The sequence below is a fragment of the Siphateles boraxobius genome, unplaced genomic scaffold, assembly GCF_051911475.1.
Source record: "Siphateles boraxobius isolate OS27281-9 unplaced genomic scaffold, OSU_SipBor_1 22, whole genome shotgun sequence".
NCBI classification, from domain to species: domain Eukaryota; kingdom Metazoa; phylum Chordata; class Actinopteri; order Cypriniformes; family Leuciscidae; genus Siphateles; species Siphateles boraxobius.
In genome coordinates, this window is record NW_027508833.1 from 8,738,347 (window position 1) to 8,762,070 (window position 23,724).

Sequence of the window (23,724 nt, forward strand, 5' to 3'; positions counted from 1 at the left end):
GTACTCTTCCAGAGTGAGGAAGAGAGGAGGTAAAATCATCACAGACTCCACGCACCCTGGACACCTCCTGTTTGAACTGTTACCGTCAAGACGGAGACTCAGATCACTGGCCACAAGAACATCTCGGCACAGGAACAGTTTCTTCCCACAGGCCATTTCCCTCCTGAACAGTTAACACACCTCCCAAGGCATATGCCTTTAAGTGCAATACTCCCACTGTTTAGTGCAATACCCTACAACTCAGGTGATACTTATATGTAGATTTATTTATTTATAATATTCAAAACTATAAATATGTTCACAATCTGTAAATCTGAAAATGTCTATTCTGACTAAACCCAACTGTGATACTTTTATTCTCATATATTTATATTTTTATTTTTTATTCTTATAATTTCTAGTATAATGTTTCTTGTATTTGTATATGTCCACTAGAAGCCTCAGTACCAAAAAAAATTCCTTGTGTGTGCAAGCACACTTGGCAATAAAGCTCTTTCTGATTCTGATTCTGAAAAATGCTCTTAAAACATTGTCACGGCTGTGCACGGAGATGAACTCAAACGCAGACGGTGTACAATGAACTCAGGGTTTATTGGGACAAAACAGGAAAACAAAACCCACGAGGGGGCAAAACAGACGAAACAAGGGATATAAAACTGACAAGACTAGATAATGACTGAACAAGAAACAAACAACACTTTGTATAATACTAACAATGACTACTAACAACGACTTTCAATGACAAGACTTTCCACAGAATACTCACAGGTAACATTTGGCAATGAACCGACACAAGACAGCAAACACAAGGGGATTAAATAAGGAGACTAATCAAGACATAACAGGTGACACGGGTAAAGCAATAATGACTGAATCAGGATAACAAGGGGGCGGGTTTAAGAGACGAGACAACACAAGCACATGACCAAAACACAAGGCCATGTGCTTGCACACAGAACATGGGTCTGTCATGATCCTGCCGCAATACTAAGAGAATCACGGACATGATGGCAGAATCATGACAGAACCCCCTCCTTAAGGAGCGGCTTCCAGACGCTCCCCAAGGAGACATCAAACACGGGACAAGACTGACTGAGACATAGACACGACCCAACAAAACATGACAAATAATAACAAGGGCATACAAGAGTAAACAATTACAGGATTGGGGTGGAACATCAAAAATAATAAACAAGGAAGGGGAGGCGGAGGGACAACAAAGTCTTTGAGCGAGGGTCCAGGGTGGGTAGGCGGGACAGTGATCTTGGGACTACGGGGTGTGGGCTTAGGACGGGGGGTCCGAACGGACTTGGGTGGAGTGGTGTGGGTAGAGGGAGAAACGGTCCTGGGTTGAGCCATGACGGGGGAAACAAACGGGAGTCCGGGGGCAGTGGAGACAGCAGCAGCGGGAGACGAAACGGAGACACGGGAACTGACAGGGGAAGAGGAAGCAGGAACGGGAACAGTATTACTTGAAGAGTCAAGGCTTCCCCAAGAAGAGGTGAGACTCATCACCTCCGACTCTGGAGAGGCGTCGACTGTAGCGCTCTCGGCGACTGGCGTGGGTGCTGCGCTCTCGGCGACAGGCGTGGGTGCTGCGCTCTCGGCGACAGGCGTGGGTGCTGCGCTCTCGGCGACAGGCTCGGGTGCAGCGCTCTCGGCGACAGGCTCGGGTGCAGCGCTCTCGACGACAGGCTCGGGTGCAGCGCTCTCGGCGACAGGCTCGGGTGCAGCGCTCTCGGCGACAGGCTCGGGTGCAGCGCTCTCGGCGGCGGGTTCGGGTGCCGCGCTCTCGGCGGCGGATACTGGGACTGAGGGCGAGACAGGACGGACAGGGACATCAAGGATCTTGATGAGACATGACAAGTATTCTGACAGGGTCTTTGCAGCAAGGAAGATGGGCATCTCCTGACGAGCCGAAACTGCTCGCAGAACCTCCTTAGCGGCTAGATCGGCCGCAACTCTCTCAGCGGGCTCCAGGACGGCGCTAGCTGAGGCGGGGTCATGGACGGCGCTTGCAGTAGCGGGCTCTGGAACAGTGCTTGCATTAGCGGGCTCTGGAACAGCGCTTGCAGTAGCGGGCTCTGGAACAGCGCTTGCAGTAGCGGGCTCTGGAACAGCGCTTGCAGTAGCGGGCTCTGGAACAGCGCTTGCAGACACTGGGGACGAAAACAGACCAGAGGCTCCCCTCCTCCTCTTCTTCTTCTTCGGTCGGGGAGCAGACGCAATAGCTGGACTCATGGCTGGTTGGGGAAGCTCCACAGGGACCACAACTAGCCCAGGAAGGGCAGCCTCAGACTGCGCTGCCTCTGTAGCGGATGACTCCGAAGCGGACTCCCACGAGGCGTGTCTTCCCCGTTTGCTGCAGAGACTGGTGGGCGGAGATGATGCCTCAGGGACTGAAGCGGCATGGGCCTGGTCCCCAAGGGTGACCACAGCCAAAACACGACCCTCCGAGATCACGGGCAGCTGGGCGGATGGTGAGCTTGTGGGTGTCTGTGACTCTCTCCGAGATAAACGATCCACCATCTCCATGAACGGACGGGTCACCAACTCCTCCCGTTCGGCCAGGGGTGGAGGGGAGTTGAGACCAGCGACGAGGTAGCGGTTTAGGAGGATCTCCGGCAGGAAGAACCTCCTCTCGTTCGCGACCCGGGCATACTCCCTTACCGATAGCTGTCCCTGAGCGGGAATCGGGAGTTTGCCCCTCTTAGCGTCAGCGATGGCCTGGTACCACCAACCTTTATGGTCCGTCTGGCACTTGACGGGCGAGGACATACTGTCCGCTGGGTTCGATGTGGGTCGGTTCATTCTGTCACGGCTGTGCACGGAGATGAACCCAAACGCAGACGGTGTACAATGAACTCAGGGTTTATTGGGACAAAACAGGAAAACAAAACCCACGAGGGGGCAAAACAGACGAAACAAGGGATATAAAACTGACAAGACTAGATAATGACTGAACAAGAAACAAATAACACTTTGTATAATACTAACAATGACTACTAACAACAACTTTCAATGACAAGACTTTCCACAGAATACTCACAGGTAACATTTGGCAATGAACCGACACAAGACAGCAAACACAAGGGGATTAAATAAGGAGACTAATCAAGACATAACAGGTGACACGGGTAAAGCAATAATGACTGAATCAGGATAACAAGGGGGCGGGTTTAAGAGACGAGACAACACAAGCACATGACCAAAACACAAGGCCATGTGCTTGCACACAGAACATGGGTCTGTCATGATCCTGCCGCAATACTAAGAGAATCACGGACATGATGGCAGAATCATGACAAACATAGCCTGGGTTTCCCCATGCTGCCTTGCGCACAACGCAATTTTATTCACGCTGCTAGGCAGTCTGGGTTCCTTGACCAGATTTTTGCCTCAGCGAGGGGACCAATCACAGAACGGGGAGGGAGCAGCAAGACGATGACGACGTCTTTGCGACACACCGAATCAGTTTGTTTATACCTATGGATCCAACATGGCAGCAGACGCGAAGTTACCTTTCCATGCAGCACAAGCGGCAATATTCACTGAACGCCATCGTGTAAGTTACACACAAATCTCTGACCCATCATCTTCTTCCTCGTCTAATTTCTGTCACTCTACATACGTCATCTGGTATAATTGAAACAATTGGCTATGAGCTACGTACAGGCACATTTGATAGACATTCGTAGCACCCAATAAACGGCTCTTGGCATTCGTAAACCACGCCTCAAATACGAGGAAAAGAACATGTGGTTTCCAGACCCACGTCTCAATGAGACTAGGTCTGACGTTAGCCAGGCTACTTAAAACAGTAATATTGAGAAATATTATTACAGTTTAAAAGAACAGTTTTCTATTGTAATACACTGTAAAATGAAACTTATTCCTGTGATGCAAAGCTGAATTTTCAGCATCAAAATCTCAAAAAATGCCAAAAACATAATAATGCCTGTAGTATCTTGTATGAAATGAAACACAGACACACTTTGACACTGACCTGAGCCACACTCCTTGCTGCAGGCCGACCAGGAGCCATAGCTCCAGTAGTAGCCCTCAGTCAAGCGTCCGTTAGGCAGATAATACTCATACTCCACGCCCTCATTAGCCTCTTGAGTGATTAGCTGTAGATTAACAAAGAGACTGATGGTCATAGTATTCAGAAAATACCTAAAAAGGAATAGGTGCATGCAATATGTTTAAGTTAATTTCACTGGGTTTTCTTTATTACAGTGGTCTTGGACTTAACACAGATGCTAATTCATACATCACTCTGGATTGAAAATATTACAATACTAATATTTATGGCTGTCTTGATTTCTTCATATGTCAGACCACTTTTTCTTAAAAGCTTATCTTCTGTTTTATGTGTTTCTCATTACAAGTTTGTGAAGATGGTTGGCGCATGTTTCATTCCTAAATGCACGTTAAAGCGACTCAAACTCAGAGCAGATGGAATTCATGTTGAGCAGCATTTACTGTGAACCGACACAGTCCGAGAAGCTGAAAATACCGGCAGAACATGAACTGCTAACGTATGAATGAACATAGTGCCATGCTTCACTCTGAAGCACGCAGGGTATATATATTTATTTAATTAAATAACAGTCTTACGAAACTGCATCGCGATTACGGTTTTCTTTCGATTAATTGTGCAGCCCTACAACACACATAAATCAAACAAGGAAAGCTCTGGTGCTCTTTGGTCATCTTTTTTTTTTTACTTCATTGGACTGGTACAAAACTTGTATAAAGGTTTTAGCACTTACTATGAGAACACAAAAAATCATGGACATGATTCGAAAAAGTTAAATGAAAAAAATAGTCACACTTGTGCTCCTCGCGGTTAAAAATGAGCGCATTGGAAATTAATAGGAAATTTTATCTAGTGAAAACTTTTGGTACTGCGGCCAACTAAAATGGTACTGAAAGCTCATTTGTTGAGATATCAAGCTCAAATTCGAAACACAACTTGTTTACATGTATGGCTTTAATTTTCTTGCAGTTTTAGAGTAAACTTTTTTCACTTCAGCAATAATCTTTCAAATCTTTGAAAAGAGATCAAACTTAAGTCTGTGCTCTAAAGCATTCAAGATTTACGACAGTTTAAGATGTTTTAAGAAATGTAATTTTCAGGTCTATGATCAAAAAGTAATATAAATGAAAATAAATGAAATATATAAATATAGTGTAACTATAATTTAGTATAAATAAAATCCTCCAAAAATACAACTTATTAAATAAAAAACATTATCCAACTAAAATATAGTACATTCATTTCATTGACAAAAAAAAAAAAATTCTGTCATTTTGGACCGATGTGTGAAGAGCACCAGAGGGTTAAACTGGCTCTCACCTCTATCACTAGAGGCTCAGTTGTAGGGCCACGGCCAGTGATTTTCTCGGGGGTCTTTTCCCCTTCTGTTCCCCTCTGGTAATACAGCATGGTGCCAGCAATCGGTGCCGCTCGAGAGAAATCGATTACCCAGTGTCCATTAAGGTAGTACTCACCACGTAGGTTCTTGATTGCTATTAGAGGCAAAATACAATGATTAAAAGTTTGATGCTAATGATGAAAAGTTTAGGATTAGGATAGTATTCACAAACACTCACCAAGGTAATTGCGTGTTGGTACAGTTTCCTTAATGCTGATAGTGGTAGCCCCAACAGGGACGATGAACATTTGATTGTAACCTGTAAGTAGGGGTTAAAACTACACTGAACAAAACTATAAACTCAACACTTTTGTTTTTGTCCCCCATTTTTCATGAGCTGAACTCATTTATATATGTTTATATTCTATGTACACAAAAGGCCTATTTCTCTCAAATATTGTTCACAAATTAGTCTAAATCTGTGTTAGTGAGCATTTCTCCTTTGCGGAGATAATCCATCCACCTCACAGGTGTGGCATATCAAGATGCTGATTAGACAGCATGATTATTGCACAGGTGTGCGTTAGGCTGGCCACAATAAAAGGCCACTCTAAAATGTGCAGTTTTATCGCACAGCACAATGCCACAGATGTCGCAAGTTTTTAGGGAGCGTGCAATTGGCATGCTGACTGCAGAAATGTCCACCAGAGCTGTTGCCTGTGAATTGAATGTTCATTTCTCTACCATAAGCCGTCTCCAAAGGCGTTTCAGACAATTTGGCAGTACATCCAACCGACTTCACAACCGCAGACCACGTGTAACCACATCAGCCCAGGACCTCCATATCCAGCATCTTCACCTCCAAGATCTTCTGATACCAGCCACCCAGACAGCTTCTGCAACAATCGGTTTGCATAACTAAAGAATTTCTGCACAAACTGTCAGATACCGTCTTAGGGAAGCTCATCTGCATGCTCGTTGTCCTCATCGGGGTCTCGACCCGACTGTCGTCGTAAACGACTTGAGAAGGCAAATGCTCACATTCTGTGGTGTCTGGCACTTTGCAGAGGTGTTCTCTTCACGAATGAATCCCGGTTTTCACTGTACAGGGCAGATGGCAGAGAGCGTGTATGGCGTCGTGTGGGTGAGCGGTTTGCTGATGTCAACATTGTGGATCGAGTGCCCCATGGTGGCGGTGGGGTTATGTTATGCGCAGGTGTATGTTATGGACAATGAACACAGGTGCATTTTATTGATGGCATTTTGAATGCACAGAGATACCGTGTTGAGATCCTGAGGCCCATTGTTGTGCCATTCATCCATGACCATCACCTCATGTTGCAGCATGATAATGCATGGCCCCATGTTGCAAGGATTTGCACACAATTCATGGAAGCTGAAAACATCCCAGTTATTGCATGGCCAGCATACTCACCGGACTTGTCACCCATTGAGAATGTTTGGGATGCCCTGGATCGGCGTATACGACAGCGTGTTCCAGGTCCTGCCAATATCCAGCAACTTCACACAGCCCAACATTCCACAGGCCACAATCTACAACCTAATTAACTCTATGCGAAGGAGATGTGTTGCACTGCGTGAGGCAAATGGTGGTCACACCCGATACTGACTGGTTTTCGGACCCCCCCCCCCAATACAGTAAAACTGCACATTTTAGAGTGGATAACACAGATTTAGACAGATTTGTTAACAATATTTGAGAGAAATAGGCCTTTTGTGTACACAGAAAAAGTCTTAGATCTTTGAGTTCACCTCATGAAAAATGGGGGCAAAAACAAAAGTTTTGCGTTTATAATTTTGTTCAGTATACTTTTTTAGGCATAATTGTGCATATAGTTCCAAATGCATTGGGTCTTGGGTACCTTTGGGCAGGTTGCGCATTGAGAAACTGTTTTTGACTATATTGCATGACTGTCCATTCCCTCCACACTGTAAACAGGGGTCCTCCTCCTGGGGCGACTCCAGCATGTTATCACAGCCGAGACGCTGTGAGCAGACAAAGGAGAAAGACAGAGCAATAGTTCTCAGAACACACCCTTCACAGTCCAAGCAAAATACAGGGACAGTGTTTGAGACTGCTCTTTTTAACAAATATTCTATTGTTAAACTTCACGCCCATATATAGTTCACAAAGGAACCTCAAACAAGCAATTAAAGGCTCTGACGTTGCTGAGGCAATAAAGAAAGTTCACGTTTTCACTGTTCACTGTCTTCAATGTAACTGCAAGGTTTTTAAAATCTAATTTTTAACTATTTAAGAACTGCACAAATAAAATTTATACTGTGTGTCCATACAGAACAAATACAATCTCAAACAATCTCATTAACCTCGCGCACAAGCAGATCCGTTTGCTCTCTGGCTCTCCGCTTGTAAATTCCATCATGTAAATAGCGAATCCGCCATGGTGCGAGCACAACTGGCTTTTAAAGGGAATGGGAGATGAGCCTCTGATTGCACGTAAAGCCCAAAACACACCCATAACTCATTAAGAGGATAGAGACAACCATTTTAGACCATGAGTCGTGCGCGCCAACCTTTTTTCCCGTCGTTAACCCTCTGGGGTCTAAGGGGTTTTTGGGGTCCTTGAGGTGTTCTGACTTGCTCTGACATTTGTGCTTTTTTCACTTATTTATAAACATGTTAATGGCAAAGGTGTAAATTCACTCTATAGGCCTATAGCACAAACGGGGCTACAGTAATATGTGAGCAACATGTATGTACATGTTTGTATTTTTTAGAGAATAATATTTATGCGTGGTTATTGAAAAAACTAAAACTTAAAGTGTCTGAAATAAGGCCACAAAACACATACTAAATATGTGTCCACAAGACTTTTGACTAATGAGTGTTGTTGCCTAGAATTTTTGCTTCAAAATGATCTGAAAATCATCCTGCCTAATCATTTACACAAAACAATACATTGATTTAAATTTTATAAGACACCTTTTGTTTGGAAAGGCAATATGCGTGGAGGCGTGTTCACACCTGAGAAGACAAAGGCCGGATAATGTGCCACATACATAATGAGCTGCATATTAATTAGCCTTTCACACAGTTGTGTCACAGGGTCCTAAAGAATGCAAGGACAAAAGAAATTATCTATATATACATATTTTACAATTAGAAATTGTAACCAATTACAAATACACTGTGTACACAGCTGTAGTAAGATCAGTGTTGCCAACTAATTTTCAGGGGAAGTTGCTAAAGGCAGATAGATTTGTTGCTAAAAGTTGCTAAATGGCATTGTGACGTCATTACGCTATGACGTCATTACGTAATCGCAACGCAAAACTACGCCATTATGTGATACATAGATATTATTTGAAATGCAAAGTTAGATTTGTTTGTAATATATATATTTTTTCTTTATATATACACAGCATTTGTAAATGTAATACAAACAACACTTTTTCATGATCAGATTTTATTTTTAAATACAGCATTGATACTGAACAGGAACTTTTGAACAATTATATTTTATGTAGGCTATTTTCTTAACCAGTGAAACTACACATGAAATGTTTAAATTAAAGCCAAAGTCCCTCCCCTTCCGGTGGATCATGGGACCTTATTTCAGAAAAATATTGTATGGTAGTCAATGGCGAGAGACAACAAATATTTGGATCCCGTTTGAATTGTGCCCTGAATTACACATGTGATGTTTGTCAATTCAAAAGATACATTTTAAAGTCAAGCAAGTCGCAGTTTGATGTAAAACTGTTGAGGTATAAGACTGTGAAAATGCGTAATTACAAAGACTACAAACCCAAAAGGCGCGCAGGTGATGTCATACCTTTTCTCTCAATGAATGAAGCTGACTTTACTGAAGCTAACGTCTGTCATTGTTTCTACAGTCTAACGTTATAATCGTAACATTACGCCGTCATGCCTGTGTGTTTTGTATCAGACTGCACACAAACGAGCTTGGTGACGTAGGCTACATAGTGCGAGGCGGGAGATGTAGTTCATTGAGCGATTTTCACATAAAACTAAATGTTACTCTTCTGTTTTATGACAAACTGTGACTTTCTTGACTTTCATAATTATCTTTTAAATTGACAAACATCACATGTGTAATTCAGGGCACAGTTCAGACGGAATAAAAAGATAAGTTGTCTCTCGTCATTGAATGAGCTAGCACAAATCAAATATAGATGACACCGGACTACTCAAAAGTGAAAACACAGTGAAAAAATTTATTTGGTCAGCACTCAGGTAAGTTGCCATTGTTATTACACTTATTATTGGCTCTTTGATTAATTGATATTTTTCTCTTGTGTAAGTCGCTTTAAATAAAAGTGTCTGTTAAATGCATGAATGTAAAAGTAAGCTGGTTAAAATAAGTGATCATGCTAAGTGTCCTGGAGGATTGCTGTGCTAACCTTACAGAGCCCGTCCACACAGATGTGCTTTGCTCCAGGGTGGCAGGGTGTGCCGTCCACCACAGCCGACTTCTGGCGATAGAAGAAATTCTCTCCTCTGGGAATGCAGTTCAACTCACAAGGATTCTCTCCTGAACAGACCAAAGAAGATACAGCTTAACATGAGCACTGTCACCTGTACAGAATACAGAATCGCAATAAGCTTTATACTTTGTTACTTTTGATATGAAACAAAGACTCATCTATTAAATTCTGTCAAATTTATCATGAAATTCAAACAATAAATGTTTAGTGGCTCTTTAATGTGTGGTGACAGATCGCTGTAGCGCCTCAGTTCAAGCGGCTTGTGAACTGATCATCTCTTCCTCTTTATTACTAGTTACAGAAGCAAATAAACATGAAGGAACATCAGAAGAAATGTTGAAAGATACAGGACAAATTACTAAAATGTATCATGTTTCATGTAATCGCACAGTTTCAACCACAGAAAGATGTCAATAAAACAACTTGTAAACATTATGTCACGCAATGTTACATATTCATCATATTTTTACTTAACCTGTTGTCTTCATAATTTAATGTATGTATAATAAATCTTTAAAAAGTTTATATATATATATATATATATATATATATATATATATATATATATATATATATTTAAGTGCTGATTATTAAATAAATTTAATTAATTAATTATTAAATAAACCTTATTTTCGAATTTGGTTTCTGGGTAAATGAAAATCACTTCGGTGCATCACTATTTTATATGGTGCGTTTGCTGATTTACAGTCCCTGGTCACTGTATAATGTTATTATATAGAAAAAGTAAAAAGCAGGATTAACATTCTGCTAAACCTCCAGTTGTACAACATTCCATAATTTAACTTTCTTTTATAGGTGAACTATCAGCCCTGACACACAAAATCACTTCCTGTTTGTACATACCACCATAATATGGCAGCCATTTGTAGCGCTTTCCTTGAAAATCAGTGCCATCGAACTGAGAGCACTGTTCTTCTCTGAAATCCCTGGAACCCTCGGGACAGTCCTGATAATTCAGATAATTCAGATCACATACACTACCATTCAGAAAGATTTTTTTTAAAGAAATTAATACTTTTAATCAGCAAGAATGCATTATATAATTCTATTTCTATTTCAAATAAATGCAGTTTTTTAATCTTTCTAATGATCATAGAATCCTTAAAAATGAAGAGTATCACAGCTTCCAGAAAAATATGCAGCAGCACAACCGTTTTCAACATTGATAATAATCAGAAATGCTTCTTGAATAGCAAATCCTCATATTAGAATGATTTCTGAAGGATCATATGACACTGAAGACTGCAGTAATGATGCTGAAAATTCAGCTTTGATCACAGGAATAAATTACACTTTACTATATATTCACATAGAATATTTTAAATAGTAAATATGAATATTACAATATTACAGTTTTTATGAAATAATTACAGCCTTGGTAATAAGCCTTTTAAAAAACAATCTTACAGACCCCAAACTTTTGAACCATATAGTGTAAATATTAATGATGTCAAAAACAAATTGCCATTAATTGATCAGGAATAAGCTTTGATTTCCTTCAGGCACAAGGGTCATTGAGCAGAAGAGCTTTCAGTGTATACCTGGATATTACATGAGCGATAGGACCTATCTGGACCCACACAGCGGTGACCACCATCAGTCCTGTAGAGAGACACAGATGAAATACAGACACCGGGGGAAAACTGTATTAAACCTTCATTTTCATTTTTGCATGTTTTTTTAAATATGCTTTTTATTTTAAATCTGGATAAATGCTGTCAGCTCATTTGCCTTGTTTTTTTACATTACTGTAGCTTAGCATGATAACCAGCAACTACCAAAAATATTTGGCATTATGCAAATTCTGAACTATGCCGATCCTGTTGCGTTGTGTATTCATGATTAGTGGTTGACTTATAAAGACTTTTTGATGGCTAACGCTGATTTATTTAGAGAGCAGGGTGGTTACACAATATATATGATTTCACACAATTTAATTTAAAGATAATAAATATCTGTAACAAGCGGGCAGGCAGAAGCTGGCTCAAAGTGCAAAATGAAAAGAGCAAAACAAAAAGCCAGGAAACAGGTAATGTAAATTAAAACAAAAACATGAAATATAAACAAAAAAGGACTGACCAAGCACAAAATAAATGGGTATAAATAAATACACAAGGGCTAATATGGAAACTAGAGACACCTGGGGACGATAACAGGCTGATTAACAGTGAACACTACAAAGGACTACAGAAATGGCACAGCATTGTCAAAATAAGAGTTTATTGGCCAAGCAAAAGACATATTGGGTGATGCTGATAACTAAAAATTGCTAAATATCAGTTGATAATATTGACCTTGACTATATATCACAACATGATGCACATCGTAAGTGAACCACACTGCAGACTTAAAGTCCCCCTGTAGTCAATAATTTTATCCCTTAAAACTCATCTTTAATCACCAAAATTACATATTTAAACTTTTTTCCTTGAAAACAAAATTCTTCATGACTTAAAATAGCTTGAATGTAACTCTACACTCTTGACTCATTTAGTATACGCGATTCTATGAATATGCAAATGAACCCCGCCTCCACTCACTCACACAGCTCAGAGATCCACTCGTTGACGATCACACGCTGATCTGATTGGTTACAAGGTAGTTCGTGACGTCAGAAACACCAGCGATTTCAAACAGTGTTTTTGAGACTGTATTTGGTTCACTGCAGTTTTAAGGAGAAAATACTCAGCAATGGTGTTGACTTATGAATTTACACATGGTTTGCACATAGACATAAAAAAACATTAAAATCTTGATTTTCACCACAGGGGAACTTTAAGTGAACCGTACTCAAAATGCCTCATTTGGACTCAAATGCCTTTAAGACCCTTTAAGAAGCGTGAAAACATCCTAAAATATCATAACATGTCTAAGGATGCATAAAAACACACACCCTTACAAAAGAAGCACACACCCACACAAGACAAGCAAATGCATGGAGATCATAACAAGTGCTAATGGGTGTGTTGAGGGCTGATGCCTCAATCTCTTCCGAGACACAACAAGGTCTGCTTCACTACATCTCAACCTGTCTGTTTCAGAGAGGAGTCATCCTGTTCTTCCATACTCATACATAAAAAGCATTATTAATGAGCGGATACAGCTGCATGGAGTTTCCACTATGTCTAGATGTTAAGTCAGCACATGACAGACAGTAATACTGAAAGAAAAAGGCAGGGTGTGGTGCCTGATTCATTCACCCGGCGAGACACTTGCACCAAGCTGGAAGAGAGATGTCTGAAAGTCCCAGAAAGATCGCCTGAGGGGCGTTTTAGTCTTGGGCGAGAAGTGCATTTATGAGCTTGAATTTCTCGCAAGTTACTGAGTTCAATGTCAAAACTGTTTCTGGGAAACTCTGAAACTCTGACTCTGAGATAGTTAGATTTCTCAATACATCATGCATGCATAACAACTTCATTCAAATAAATGCAAGGGTTTGTATTAGACCACAAAAGTATAATTTAACTAAATTTGGGCTGGGAAAATCATTTAAAGAGGAGTGGTAAGTTGATAGACAATCTGCCATGTTTTCATGAGCGCCATTCACAGAGTAAAATGCAAGACAGAACAAGCAGACCAGATTCCAACACTCAGATTTATGGCCAAAGCTCTCAATGTCCTGTTGAAGACTTTCCCCAGCCAAATCCCTATCGCTCAAACACATAATTATACAATGTAACACGTTCCACTTAAAGACGGTGCATACTTGACCTTGCATACTTGACTTAACAATTGTGTATGTTTCAAAGGAGACATAGCATGTTACTTTTGCAAGATGAACTGAGGATGCACTCTTCAAAATCATGCAGTGATGCCATAGAAGAAGCGTTTTGAGTTCCCAAAATAATCTTGCAGTCAATAGTTCTTAAAAGAAACAATTTCCTTTAGAATATTTTAATAATCTATTATTAAATCTATGTCTTTGGTTCACTGCAGTTTTAAGGGGAAAATACTCAGTCAATGGTGTTGATGACTTATAAATTTGTACATGTTTTTTCTTAAAGCATATTAAAACACAACATAGATATATAAACAACATTAAAAACTTTAAACTATTCAATAACCATTGGGTGACACAAATCACGAGTTATTAGAAGTACAGTAAAGAAGAGTCTCAATGACACAAAGTGTTTTATGAAAATGAAGACTCACCGCTGGGTTACACATGTCCTGTTCCTCGCGGTAACTCCCCCGCCACAGCTGCGACTGCATTCACCGTATGGACTCCACTCATCCCAGAAATCACCAGTGGGTTGCTATAATCAGTGGGGAAATCATTTGTTTCTATTAAATAACATAAGAAGGTAAAGTTGCAATGAAATCGAAGTAGCAAGAGATATTTTCTACCTCATTGTGATGTACTACACTCAAGTATAATAGATTGTATAATGAATGGCAAATGTTGAGATTTGGGATTTCTAATGTCCGATACCGATACAGAGTATATGCTGATATTTACAGTGGCGACAGTGGCTCAGTGGTTCATGTAGGTTGTCTACAAACCGAAAGGTTGGTGGTTCTATCCCCGGTTCCACCTGACCAAGTGTCGAGGTGTCCATGAGCAAGACGCCTAACCCCAGCTGCTCCCGACGAGCTGAGTGGCGCCTTGCATGGCTGACACCGCTGTCGGTGTATGAATGAGTGAGTGAATGGGTGAATGAGAGGCAAATATGTAAAGTGCTTTGGTGGCCATTGGGTCTGTGAAAGCGCAATATAAATGCAGTCCATTTATGCATATTCGATACTAGATTTTTTTTTCTTGATCAGTTTAGAGTATCTATACCACATTAAGTACATACTACTTCATTATAAATGGAAAAAAAATGTTGTGTGTGTGTGTACCTACTTAACTAAATAGCCTACTTAACACAATTTTGGGGACAAATTTGTAACCAGAAGTGACCAAAACCTGACAAAATCTCCAAAAACCTCCCTTAAGGGACGTCCTCATTTGAAAAGCTGGTATAAAAATAATCTGGTGTGTGTGTGTGTGTGTGCGCGCGTATGTGTGTTTAATGACTTGGGTATTACACTGGTACTACAACGTGAACGCAATTTATGAGGACATTTCCTGAGTCCTAGTATTTAAAATGGCTTTAAAATCATACTAAGCAGTGTTTTATTAAAAATGTAAAAATGCATAAAGTTTTCTGCGATTGGGTAGGTTTAGGGGTAGGGTTACACACAGCAACTTCTGTGACGCCCCACCCTCAAATCTGGAACAATGTATTTTCAGACACTGCTTCTAGTTTATGTGGATTCAAAAAGAGTATGTAGGCTGGTTGTTAACACATGTAAAAGTGAATTTTGCATAATAAGTCCCCTTTAAAGTAGATAAGGTTTGTTCTCTTACACCATGTACTGGGAGTTATCCTTAACATTTACATTTTTCTGTTTCAGGGTTCATAGCTGTAATCTACTTTACAAGGTGAAGCACGTGTGATTTATTGGCTGAATCACCATTGGTTATAGTGTACTGCAGTATTTCACTCACCGTAAAAACAGAGACCAGTAACAGCTGCAGACAGACCACAACCGACAGCATCCTGATCGCTCAAAATCAGTCCTCACTGATGGGTACAGCACACAGCAGATATGCTGAAAACACAACGGTGACATACAATATTATGGCCACAAGTGAAAAAACATACCTGTTTGTGGCCAATTCAATGCTCATACACACCCAATGTCCTGCAACAGACAATGGTGTGTGTTTTTTGTTGATTTAAAAAAAGCCCCTGAAGCTGTGCATGCTCAAACAGACAAGACACATCCCCTCCTCTGAAAACATGAATTATGAAAAAAAAAAAATACATTATTAGGAACGCCTGCCAAAAACCCCCTTTAAAGTGTTATTTGAAATTGAACATTTGCACTCATCACCATGCAAATAAAAACTTTCATTTTGTTTATAGGTACCCTAGAAAAAATCTGGGCATCAAACACCAAACGACACACTTTCAAGTCATTCCAAACACAGGAATTCGCACAGAAACAAATAAAAACGTGCTGTAAAATTGGCTCAAAATATCAAACATGTTTCATATCCCCCACCTGGATTAATTCAGTCTGAAGTAAAACAAGTCTGCCTATCAAACACACAATTCCTGTGTAATTGGACAACTCCGATTTCCTAAAATCTGTAGACTGGCACTGAAATTTTTCAACTAGAGTTGACTTTAACAGACTGAACTCTCTTAAAAATAAAGGTTCTTTATTGCCGTTGATGGTTCCATTAAGAACCTTTAATATCCATGGAATCTTTCCATTGCACAAAAGGTTCTTTAAAGTGGAGAAAGGTTCTTCAGATTATAAAGATGTTCTTCACACTAAGAAAAAATGGTTCTTTTAAAGGGGAAATGAAGCAGTCAGTCAAGTTTACATGATTTACAAGATGGATTTCCACTATAATCAAAAATTATATAAGAAACATGACAAATGTTAACATATAAAAGAAACACCGTTATATCTTTCACAGCAAGGGGACCGCCATTGTACAGTATTATAACCGGTGACGTCACGGGGTTGGTTTGCTCTGTGCTGAGTTCAGTAAAATACAGTGAAAGATGTATGTAAGCTGGTCGACCGAGCGACAAAACTAACGTTAGGTACAGTCATTGTTAGCTAACAGCTGGAAGCATGAACTAGCTAACGCTAGCTTAGTGTTTAGCTAATGAACTTTATTAGTACCAGACAAAAAGATGACGTCTAACGTTAACAAACTGCACATGGAAACATTGTTTGTGAAGTCTGCCATCATATTCCTGTCTCTTGTCAACACCATGGTTGCAATACATGGTCAAAATCAGCGTCTTGACAGCAGATGGATTGTGCTATCGTGGCGTAATAATCTGTTTGGTTGTCATGTATTACTTACCTGAATGAAATTAAATCGAATGTATCGTCCCGTGGAATCATTCATTCACAGACAGCATACGAAGATGTTCAACTAATAAAGATCTTCATCGTTGGCAAACAATATAGATTTGCAGATTTGCTTTCACTAGACTGTACTGTAGGTAGGTCCACGGCCACTTCATCCAACACTCTTGATGTTCTTAAATCTTCCTGTTACGACTCCGAGTCGAGTGTGAATTGAAAGCGCTTCAGTGATTCAGTGCGTGTTGATCATTCAAACTGATTCGCGAACCGATTTAGACAGATCCCCCAAATCTCGTTATATAAAAATTATGGTGTTATGGTGTATTAGGTGTAGCTCATACCTGAAAACACCGTTTTCCCCGGGAGTCTCCCGTATTTCACATCCATCTCCCGCCCCCTTTCCGTTTCGGTATTCCTCCCCTAAAACTCCCGTAATTTGTATGGCCCAAATCTCGTTATATGCAGGGATGCAAACGGCACACTTCATTTTAATGCAAACATGTTGTTAAATGCATAGTTTTCCAAGCGCGCTGTATTTTTTTTATGGGCATGATGAGCGGTGCTCAATTTACAAATGAATCACTATTTTTTGTAGTCGATTCTGTTCAAAGACTTCATCAAACTTGTAGGCAGATCTGTCTAAATCGGTTCGCGAATCAGTTTGAATGATCTGTTCAGTTTCCTGCACGCACTGAATCACTAAAGCGCTTTCAATTCACACTCGACTCGGAGTTGTAACAGGAAGATTCGTATGCTGTCTGTGAATGAATGATTCCACAGGACGATACATTCGATTTCATTTCATTCAGATAACACATTTTACAACCAAAAAGATTATTACGCCACGATAGAACAATCCATCTGCTGTCAAGACGCTGATTTTGACCATGTATTGCAACCATGGTGTTGACAAGAGACAGGAATATGATGGCAGACATCGCGAACAATGTTTCCATGTGCAGTTTGTTAATGGTAGACGTCATCTTTTTGTCTGGTAGGCTACTAATAAAGTTCACAAGCTAAACACTAAGCTAGCGTTAGCTAGTTCATGCTTACAGCTGTTAGCTAACAATGACTGTACCTAACGTTAGTTGTTCGCTGGTTCGACCAGCTTACATGCATCTTTCACTGTATTTTACTGAACTCAGCACAGAGCAAACCAACCCCGTGACGTCACCGGTTATAATACTGTACAATGGCGGCGCCCTTGCTGTGAAAGATATAACGGTGTTTCTTTTATATGTTAACATTTGTCATGTTTCTTATATAATTTTTGATTATAGTGGAAATCCATCTTGTAAATCATGTAAACTTGACTGATCGCTTCATTTCTGAATTCTGATTCGCAGCATTTTTCAATGTGGTGATGTATAACTTCCACTGAAACAGGAAGACAGGGCAAGACATATCGAACAGCCCCTCCCCTTTTTAAAAATGGCCAATAGAATTTTGCTGATATCACCGCTCGGCAAAGCCGCTTCATGGGGGTGTAACAATATATCCTGTCACAATATATTGCAATACAAAAATGCAACAATATGTATCGTGGATATTGACAATATGTATTGAGTATAATTCACACAAAATAAAAATTAATGTGTGAGAAAAAAATTCAAGTTTACAGAGTTTTAGTGTCAGTACTAGATTAAACTGATATATAATGTTGAATATAATGTATAATAATGCAATGGGGGAAAATTTGTGGGTCCTAATGATGCCAAATGTCTTATGTTACCAGTAAAAAGTGGCCTACATTATTTTAAATATATCTAGTCAGTGACGGAGTGCATATTCATCTACAAACATTATTTTTTCAGCTTTAGAATCATGAATATTTTTATTCTGGTGTCTCTATTGTCCTGTGCTTTGAGTTTCCAGCATCAAGTCCAAGCCTATTCATTTACACACACAATATAATATCAAATTTATAATTTTAATCAACAGTAGATTTTTTGTTAACCTTTTACCAAATGTCTTGGACTATCGCAATAATATCGTACCTTGAGTTCAGTATCGTGATATATCGAATCGTGACAAGAGGGCATCGTTGCACCCATACAGCTTCATGAAAATGCCACATACAAATACAGCCACAGTGTAATAGATTGCCCTTTTAGATTTAAAGGGGCATTCGGCAACTATTTCAACTTAATAAAACCGTTTAGAAATCATTTGGATGGTTTAATAAACCTGTTCTGGTTAGAATGGTGACTTTCCCCACTCCCCCCAGCGTTCCCAGGCAGAAAACCAACCTTGCAACATGGGGACTAACGTCCCGGTAAGTTGGAAATAGGAAGTCTCGTCAGAAGCGAGAACGAGCGAGAAACACAAACTGCTTCACGGCAATTCGACATAAACACACACCCCGCCCTCAATGTGTATGATGTATTACCCACCTCGGTAGACATAGCTCCACACGATAAAGTTGGCTGGCTCTGATAATAACAAATGCACATGAGCCGCGGTATAAAGGGGGAGGAGGGTGCCGCAACTGAGTTTTTTTACGACATTGTTGTGAAATATACGCCCCACAGCTGTAGGGGAGCTCGTTGAGAAAACATGTGACAACAAAAGTGAAAATCAGCGAAGAAATAGCTAGAGTTGCCGAATGCCCCTTTAATATGAAGCGGTTACTAAAGCAAAACAGGGAACATAATATTGCCGAAAATGAGTAGTTTGAAAAGTGTGTAATTGATGTTAGTGCATGGCACCGTTGTTTATTCTTTTAGTTATCAATGCTGTTTCTAATGCGGAGTCTGTCTAACCGGTTCTCCTCCTGAACGGGTCCGATATGTTTTCTGGTCTGCGGCGACTCGATCATATGATCCGCTCGGTGCTGTTGTGTCATGTCTTTGGAACGGAGCTGCGGCGGTTTGCTCTGTATATCTCTATGGCATTGCTGTCCAGGAGTAATTAGCTGGTGGAGTTGATTTACTTATTGTAGAGTTAACGAAAGTTATCATGAGCATTGTAATGTTTATCATAAGCATTGTAAAGCATATGTCTTAACAAATGGGCCTTTGAAATTATTTAAACCAGCCGTTCATTCATAACTACGCAAGATCGCTGTGAAAATACAGACCGGAAGTCAAAAGACAACGAGCTCAGCGCTGAAAAGGGGCGTGGCTACATAAGGTCTATATTTACACTGTCCAAATCGTTCCCTATGCCCTATATAGTTCACCAGGTGCCATTCACCATGTAGAAAATACTAAACAGGGCTCCAGACTAACTTTTCCACTGGTTGCACTGGTGCTACCAACTTTCAACTTTCTTTTTTTTTTTTTTTTTTTTAAATGCCATGGGATTAATCACTGCATGCTGATGAATAGTGGTTTTAATGGACCAAGGCTAGCAAAGGCTTTCTGGGTTGCAGCAGAAATACCTGTAATATATTAATTATCATTGACAAATTTCAGGATTTTCATGGATTTTGGACAGTAATTTTAATCTGTAATTTTAAGCATTTTACATTTGAATTATATACAATCTATCTATTTACATTTGAATCATAATCTATCTATCTATCTATCTATCTATCTATCTATCTATCTATCTATCTGTCTATTATCATCTTTCTATCTTTTAAAAATCATTAAACATTCAAATGTATGCAATACATTTTAAAAGATTAGAGTATTATAATAAACTGATACAGATTTTTCGTTATCAAAGTTTATAGTTGTAACAAAAAGCAGAAATCTCACACTCATTACCTTCTGCATTTTATAATAATTTCCTTTTCCTCTGTCGAGCGATCATGAGAGTAATCGCTCGACAGAGGAAAATATAACCGCTGAAAAGACGTAGGAGGAAGGGGCTCTGTGTTTCGTGAGACATGCCTTAATTCGTGAATTCGTAATTGGCGCGTTTCACCATCAGTGTGCAATATGCGCGTGACGTCTACGTTCGTCAATAAATAAACTGCACGTGTCTTGCGGAAGAACATTGTAGACGGAACTTCTCTCCGTTAATGTCTATGGCGAGTCACGCAGGCACTGGGCTACTCCGCAGCCGAGACTACCCCGGGATAAAATAGTCCGAATATAAACACTTATTATAGGCGTACCGTAGTGATTCAGAATAAGTCAAAAACACTGTTGGATTCCAAAAAAATGGATTCATGATGTAGCCTACTCGTTCATTTTGAACATAAGTTACGGACTGCAGCAGCTGATACAACGGCGTTCTGTTGCTCAAGCGTCTACTCGCACAAATGCGACCACATAACATTTTAACTCGCACATTCTCAAAAAATGGTCGCATATGCAACCAATTTGGTCGCAGTCTGGAACCCTGCTAAATGTGTGAACAAGTGGCCAATTTCAGTTTCAGCGCGTATTTATAATGTAGGGGGCGGAGCTTCAGATTCTAGAGAGCATTTGATTGGACAGAAAATCTGATGAGAAGCTGAAGTGCAGAGTGATGTCATCAAAAGCGTTGATTCATATCTGCGGAAGTCAGAGACTGTAAGTTTTTAATGCTTATATCTTCTAAATGTGAATTTTGTCATTGTTTTGCAGCACACTGGCTTATATATAAACTTAAGGCTAACATATTCATACTAAAAGACAAAAAACTTAAATTTTGATTTCATGGGGACTTTAAGAACTGCTCACAGAAAAGTTCTTTTGGGGAACCAAAAATGGTTCTTCTATTGGCTGTGATGGTCGGCCATTGGCCAATGTTGGGCTATGGGAGGGCGCCTGTCTGGCTTTTTGATTTGCAGTGTGTTCCACACGTCAGCTCTATTCAGGCCCCGTCGGTGACAGTTTGGCCGATTCAGCATGTCGAACCCACGTCTGGGCTGCTGGTGAGAGACATCACTCTGATTAACTGTTCAGAGTAACCAATGAGAATAAAGGAGAACGTGATGAAAGCAAGCAAAGAGGTCAAGAGGACAGACAGAAGGCTGTTCTGTTTTTATCTTTTCTTACCTGAACATTCCAATATACAAATATTTGACAACATAAGCCACCTGGAATTGGTATTTTGGTATTGATTTTTTTGGAATTTGGAATTGCGCCTGGAATTATGTGTCAATATGGCATTGCTGTGAAATCCCATTTTCGGAACCTTTATTTTTGTAAAATAAAAGTGTAAAGTCGCATAGTGTCTTTAGAATTACTGTAAAAATTCTTATTCAAACACGGATTAGAACTAAAGTAGCAAACAGAATGCAGTTTTGACAGGTGTTTTGATTATTTAAATGGTATTGAGCGCATTGCATATCAGATTGTATGATGCACATTGTAACCTAGCCTTAAGCACCAATAACCTTGTTGCACATAGAAGAGCTTGAATGACAGTCATGCAAAATTTATAACACTGCCAGACTTTCAAAGACTAAGATTTATTGTGATCGCAATTAATCAGTTAACATAACACCAAGTGCAAAAACACAAAATCTGTCTCAGATGGCGAATCATAGTTTAGGCTCAACTTTATTTTATAAAAAAATATGTCCAATCAGTTGAGAAAAATATACTTTGCATATCAAAAATACATTCAATTCAATTCAGTACCTAAATTCCTCTCCCAATCAATAAAATTCAAATTCATCATCCTGTGTTTACTTCAAACCCAAATGTCAATTCATAATTTCTGGATTTGTGTGATATTGTCTGATCTGAGTTCACCGAGGTTTGTTTGCAGGATTAGTGCTGAATGTGTGGCGCTTTTGTTTGGAGAAAATGACCGTAACTGTCAGCAAACAGTGAAAGCTTTTTAATATCCACCAACTCAGTGATGCCAATATATGTTCAACTTCTGAGTAATCAAGAAAGCCTCTCATAAAGCAAGTTCTAACAGCCTGAAACAAGCTACAAATGTTCTTTAGTATGAGAAATTACCAGAGCATGCGGCCACCTGCCAACAATGCTTCAACATGGGATTTTCTGAACTGAAGAAGCCATAGGTGGTATTGAGCCCACAGATGTAAACTACTTGTAGCCAATGTAATATGTCCCATTAACAAACCATACAGTCGCCATATACTGTCAAAATTGTAGACTACAGCCAACATATACCGCAACAAATATAAAACAAAAAATAGACATGACAGGACGATACACTGCATCTAAAACTAAACAGCATATAGTTAATTAAATCATTTAAATCAAATAAACCCACATGACTATTGAAGGTAACTGCAAATGGTGGTTGAAATAATGTGACATAACAAAAAGATTAATATATGACGTATTTTGATTTAGTTTCGTTTAATGTCATCCTCTTCTAATCACTTTCATTACAGTGTTTGTGCGTTTTTGTTCTTTTTCTGTAAAAATGACCTCCAAATGACCGAATCCATTCAGAAGAAAACTGATAAAACTCGTTTTAATCAATAATCCAGCCACAGTTAAACAGGATCCCACATTAATCTCCATTAGAGATCGTAGAAACTATCACTTGATGAACTGCCCATGTTTCAGCGAGAACAACAAGAACTTTTTGTCTCACACAGAAAACACATCGAAAGAAATTAAGTCATACATATAACTCACTTGTTCCAGCTGTCGAAAGAAAACAGAGTTGATGTTCGCAAATCACGAAGATGAATCTGCTCTCTGAACTCTCTCTCTCTCTCTCTCTGCCTCCCTCTCTCGCCCCTTCTGAAGCGCGTGAGAAGACTGGAGTTAAATGTCTACAGTGAGTCACACACACACACACACACACACACACACACACACACACACACACACACACACACTAAGAGAGAAAACAAAAATACCATGATAACTAAATGCCATATAGACCTGTATTGTGTTGGTTTGAGAAGACACCACACTGTTATTCTATAAACGTAGGCTATTATATAACTAATTGTTGACAGAGCTACAAACACCAACCTCAGCTCAGACCTTATGTGCTTCTAATTTAATTAAAAAAGTAGCTGCAAACGTTTTACAAAAGACATATTGATCTTTGATTCAATGAAATGTGCAAA

General features: G+C 39.8%; 1 protein-coding gene across 2 annotated transcripts in view; it reads right to left on the bottom strand.

Moving 5' to 3' along the window:
• The window catches only part of paplna (papilin a, proteoglycan-like sulfated glycoprotein), a 97,938-nt gene extending 74,451 nt beyond the window's left edge, over nucleotides 1-23,487 (bottom strand). Inside the window, exons 1-10 of one of the 2 annotated variants that reach the window (XM_077238570.1) lie at nucleotides 23,282-23,487; nucleotides 15,388-15,491; nucleotides 14,046-14,149; nucleotides 11,435-11,495; nucleotides 10,737-10,839; nucleotides 9,789-9,919; nucleotides 7,265-7,388; nucleotides 5,620-5,700; nucleotides 5,363-5,535; nucleotides 4,007-4,130 (exon numbers count right to left, since the gene is read on the bottom strand). In XM_077238570.1, the coding sequence (XP_077094685.1) occupies nucleotides 4,007-4,130; nucleotides 5,363-5,535; nucleotides 5,620-5,700; nucleotides 7,265-7,388; nucleotides 9,789-9,919; nucleotides 10,737-10,839; nucleotides 11,435-11,495; nucleotides 14,046-14,149; nucleotides 15,388-15,438 (952 nt within the window). In that variant the 5' untranslated portion in view covers nucleotides 15,439-15,491; nucleotides 23,282-23,487. The remainder of the gene's footprint in view (nucleotides 1-4,006; nucleotides 4,131-5,362; nucleotides 5,536-5,619; nucleotides 5,701-7,264; nucleotides 7,389-9,788; nucleotides 9,920-10,736; nucleotides 10,840-11,434; nucleotides 11,496-14,045; nucleotides 14,150-15,387; nucleotides 15,492-23,281) is intronic. The other variant, XM_077238571.1, reaches the window with a different exon arrangement.
• Nucleotides 23,488-23,724: the final 237 nt, after the last annotated feature.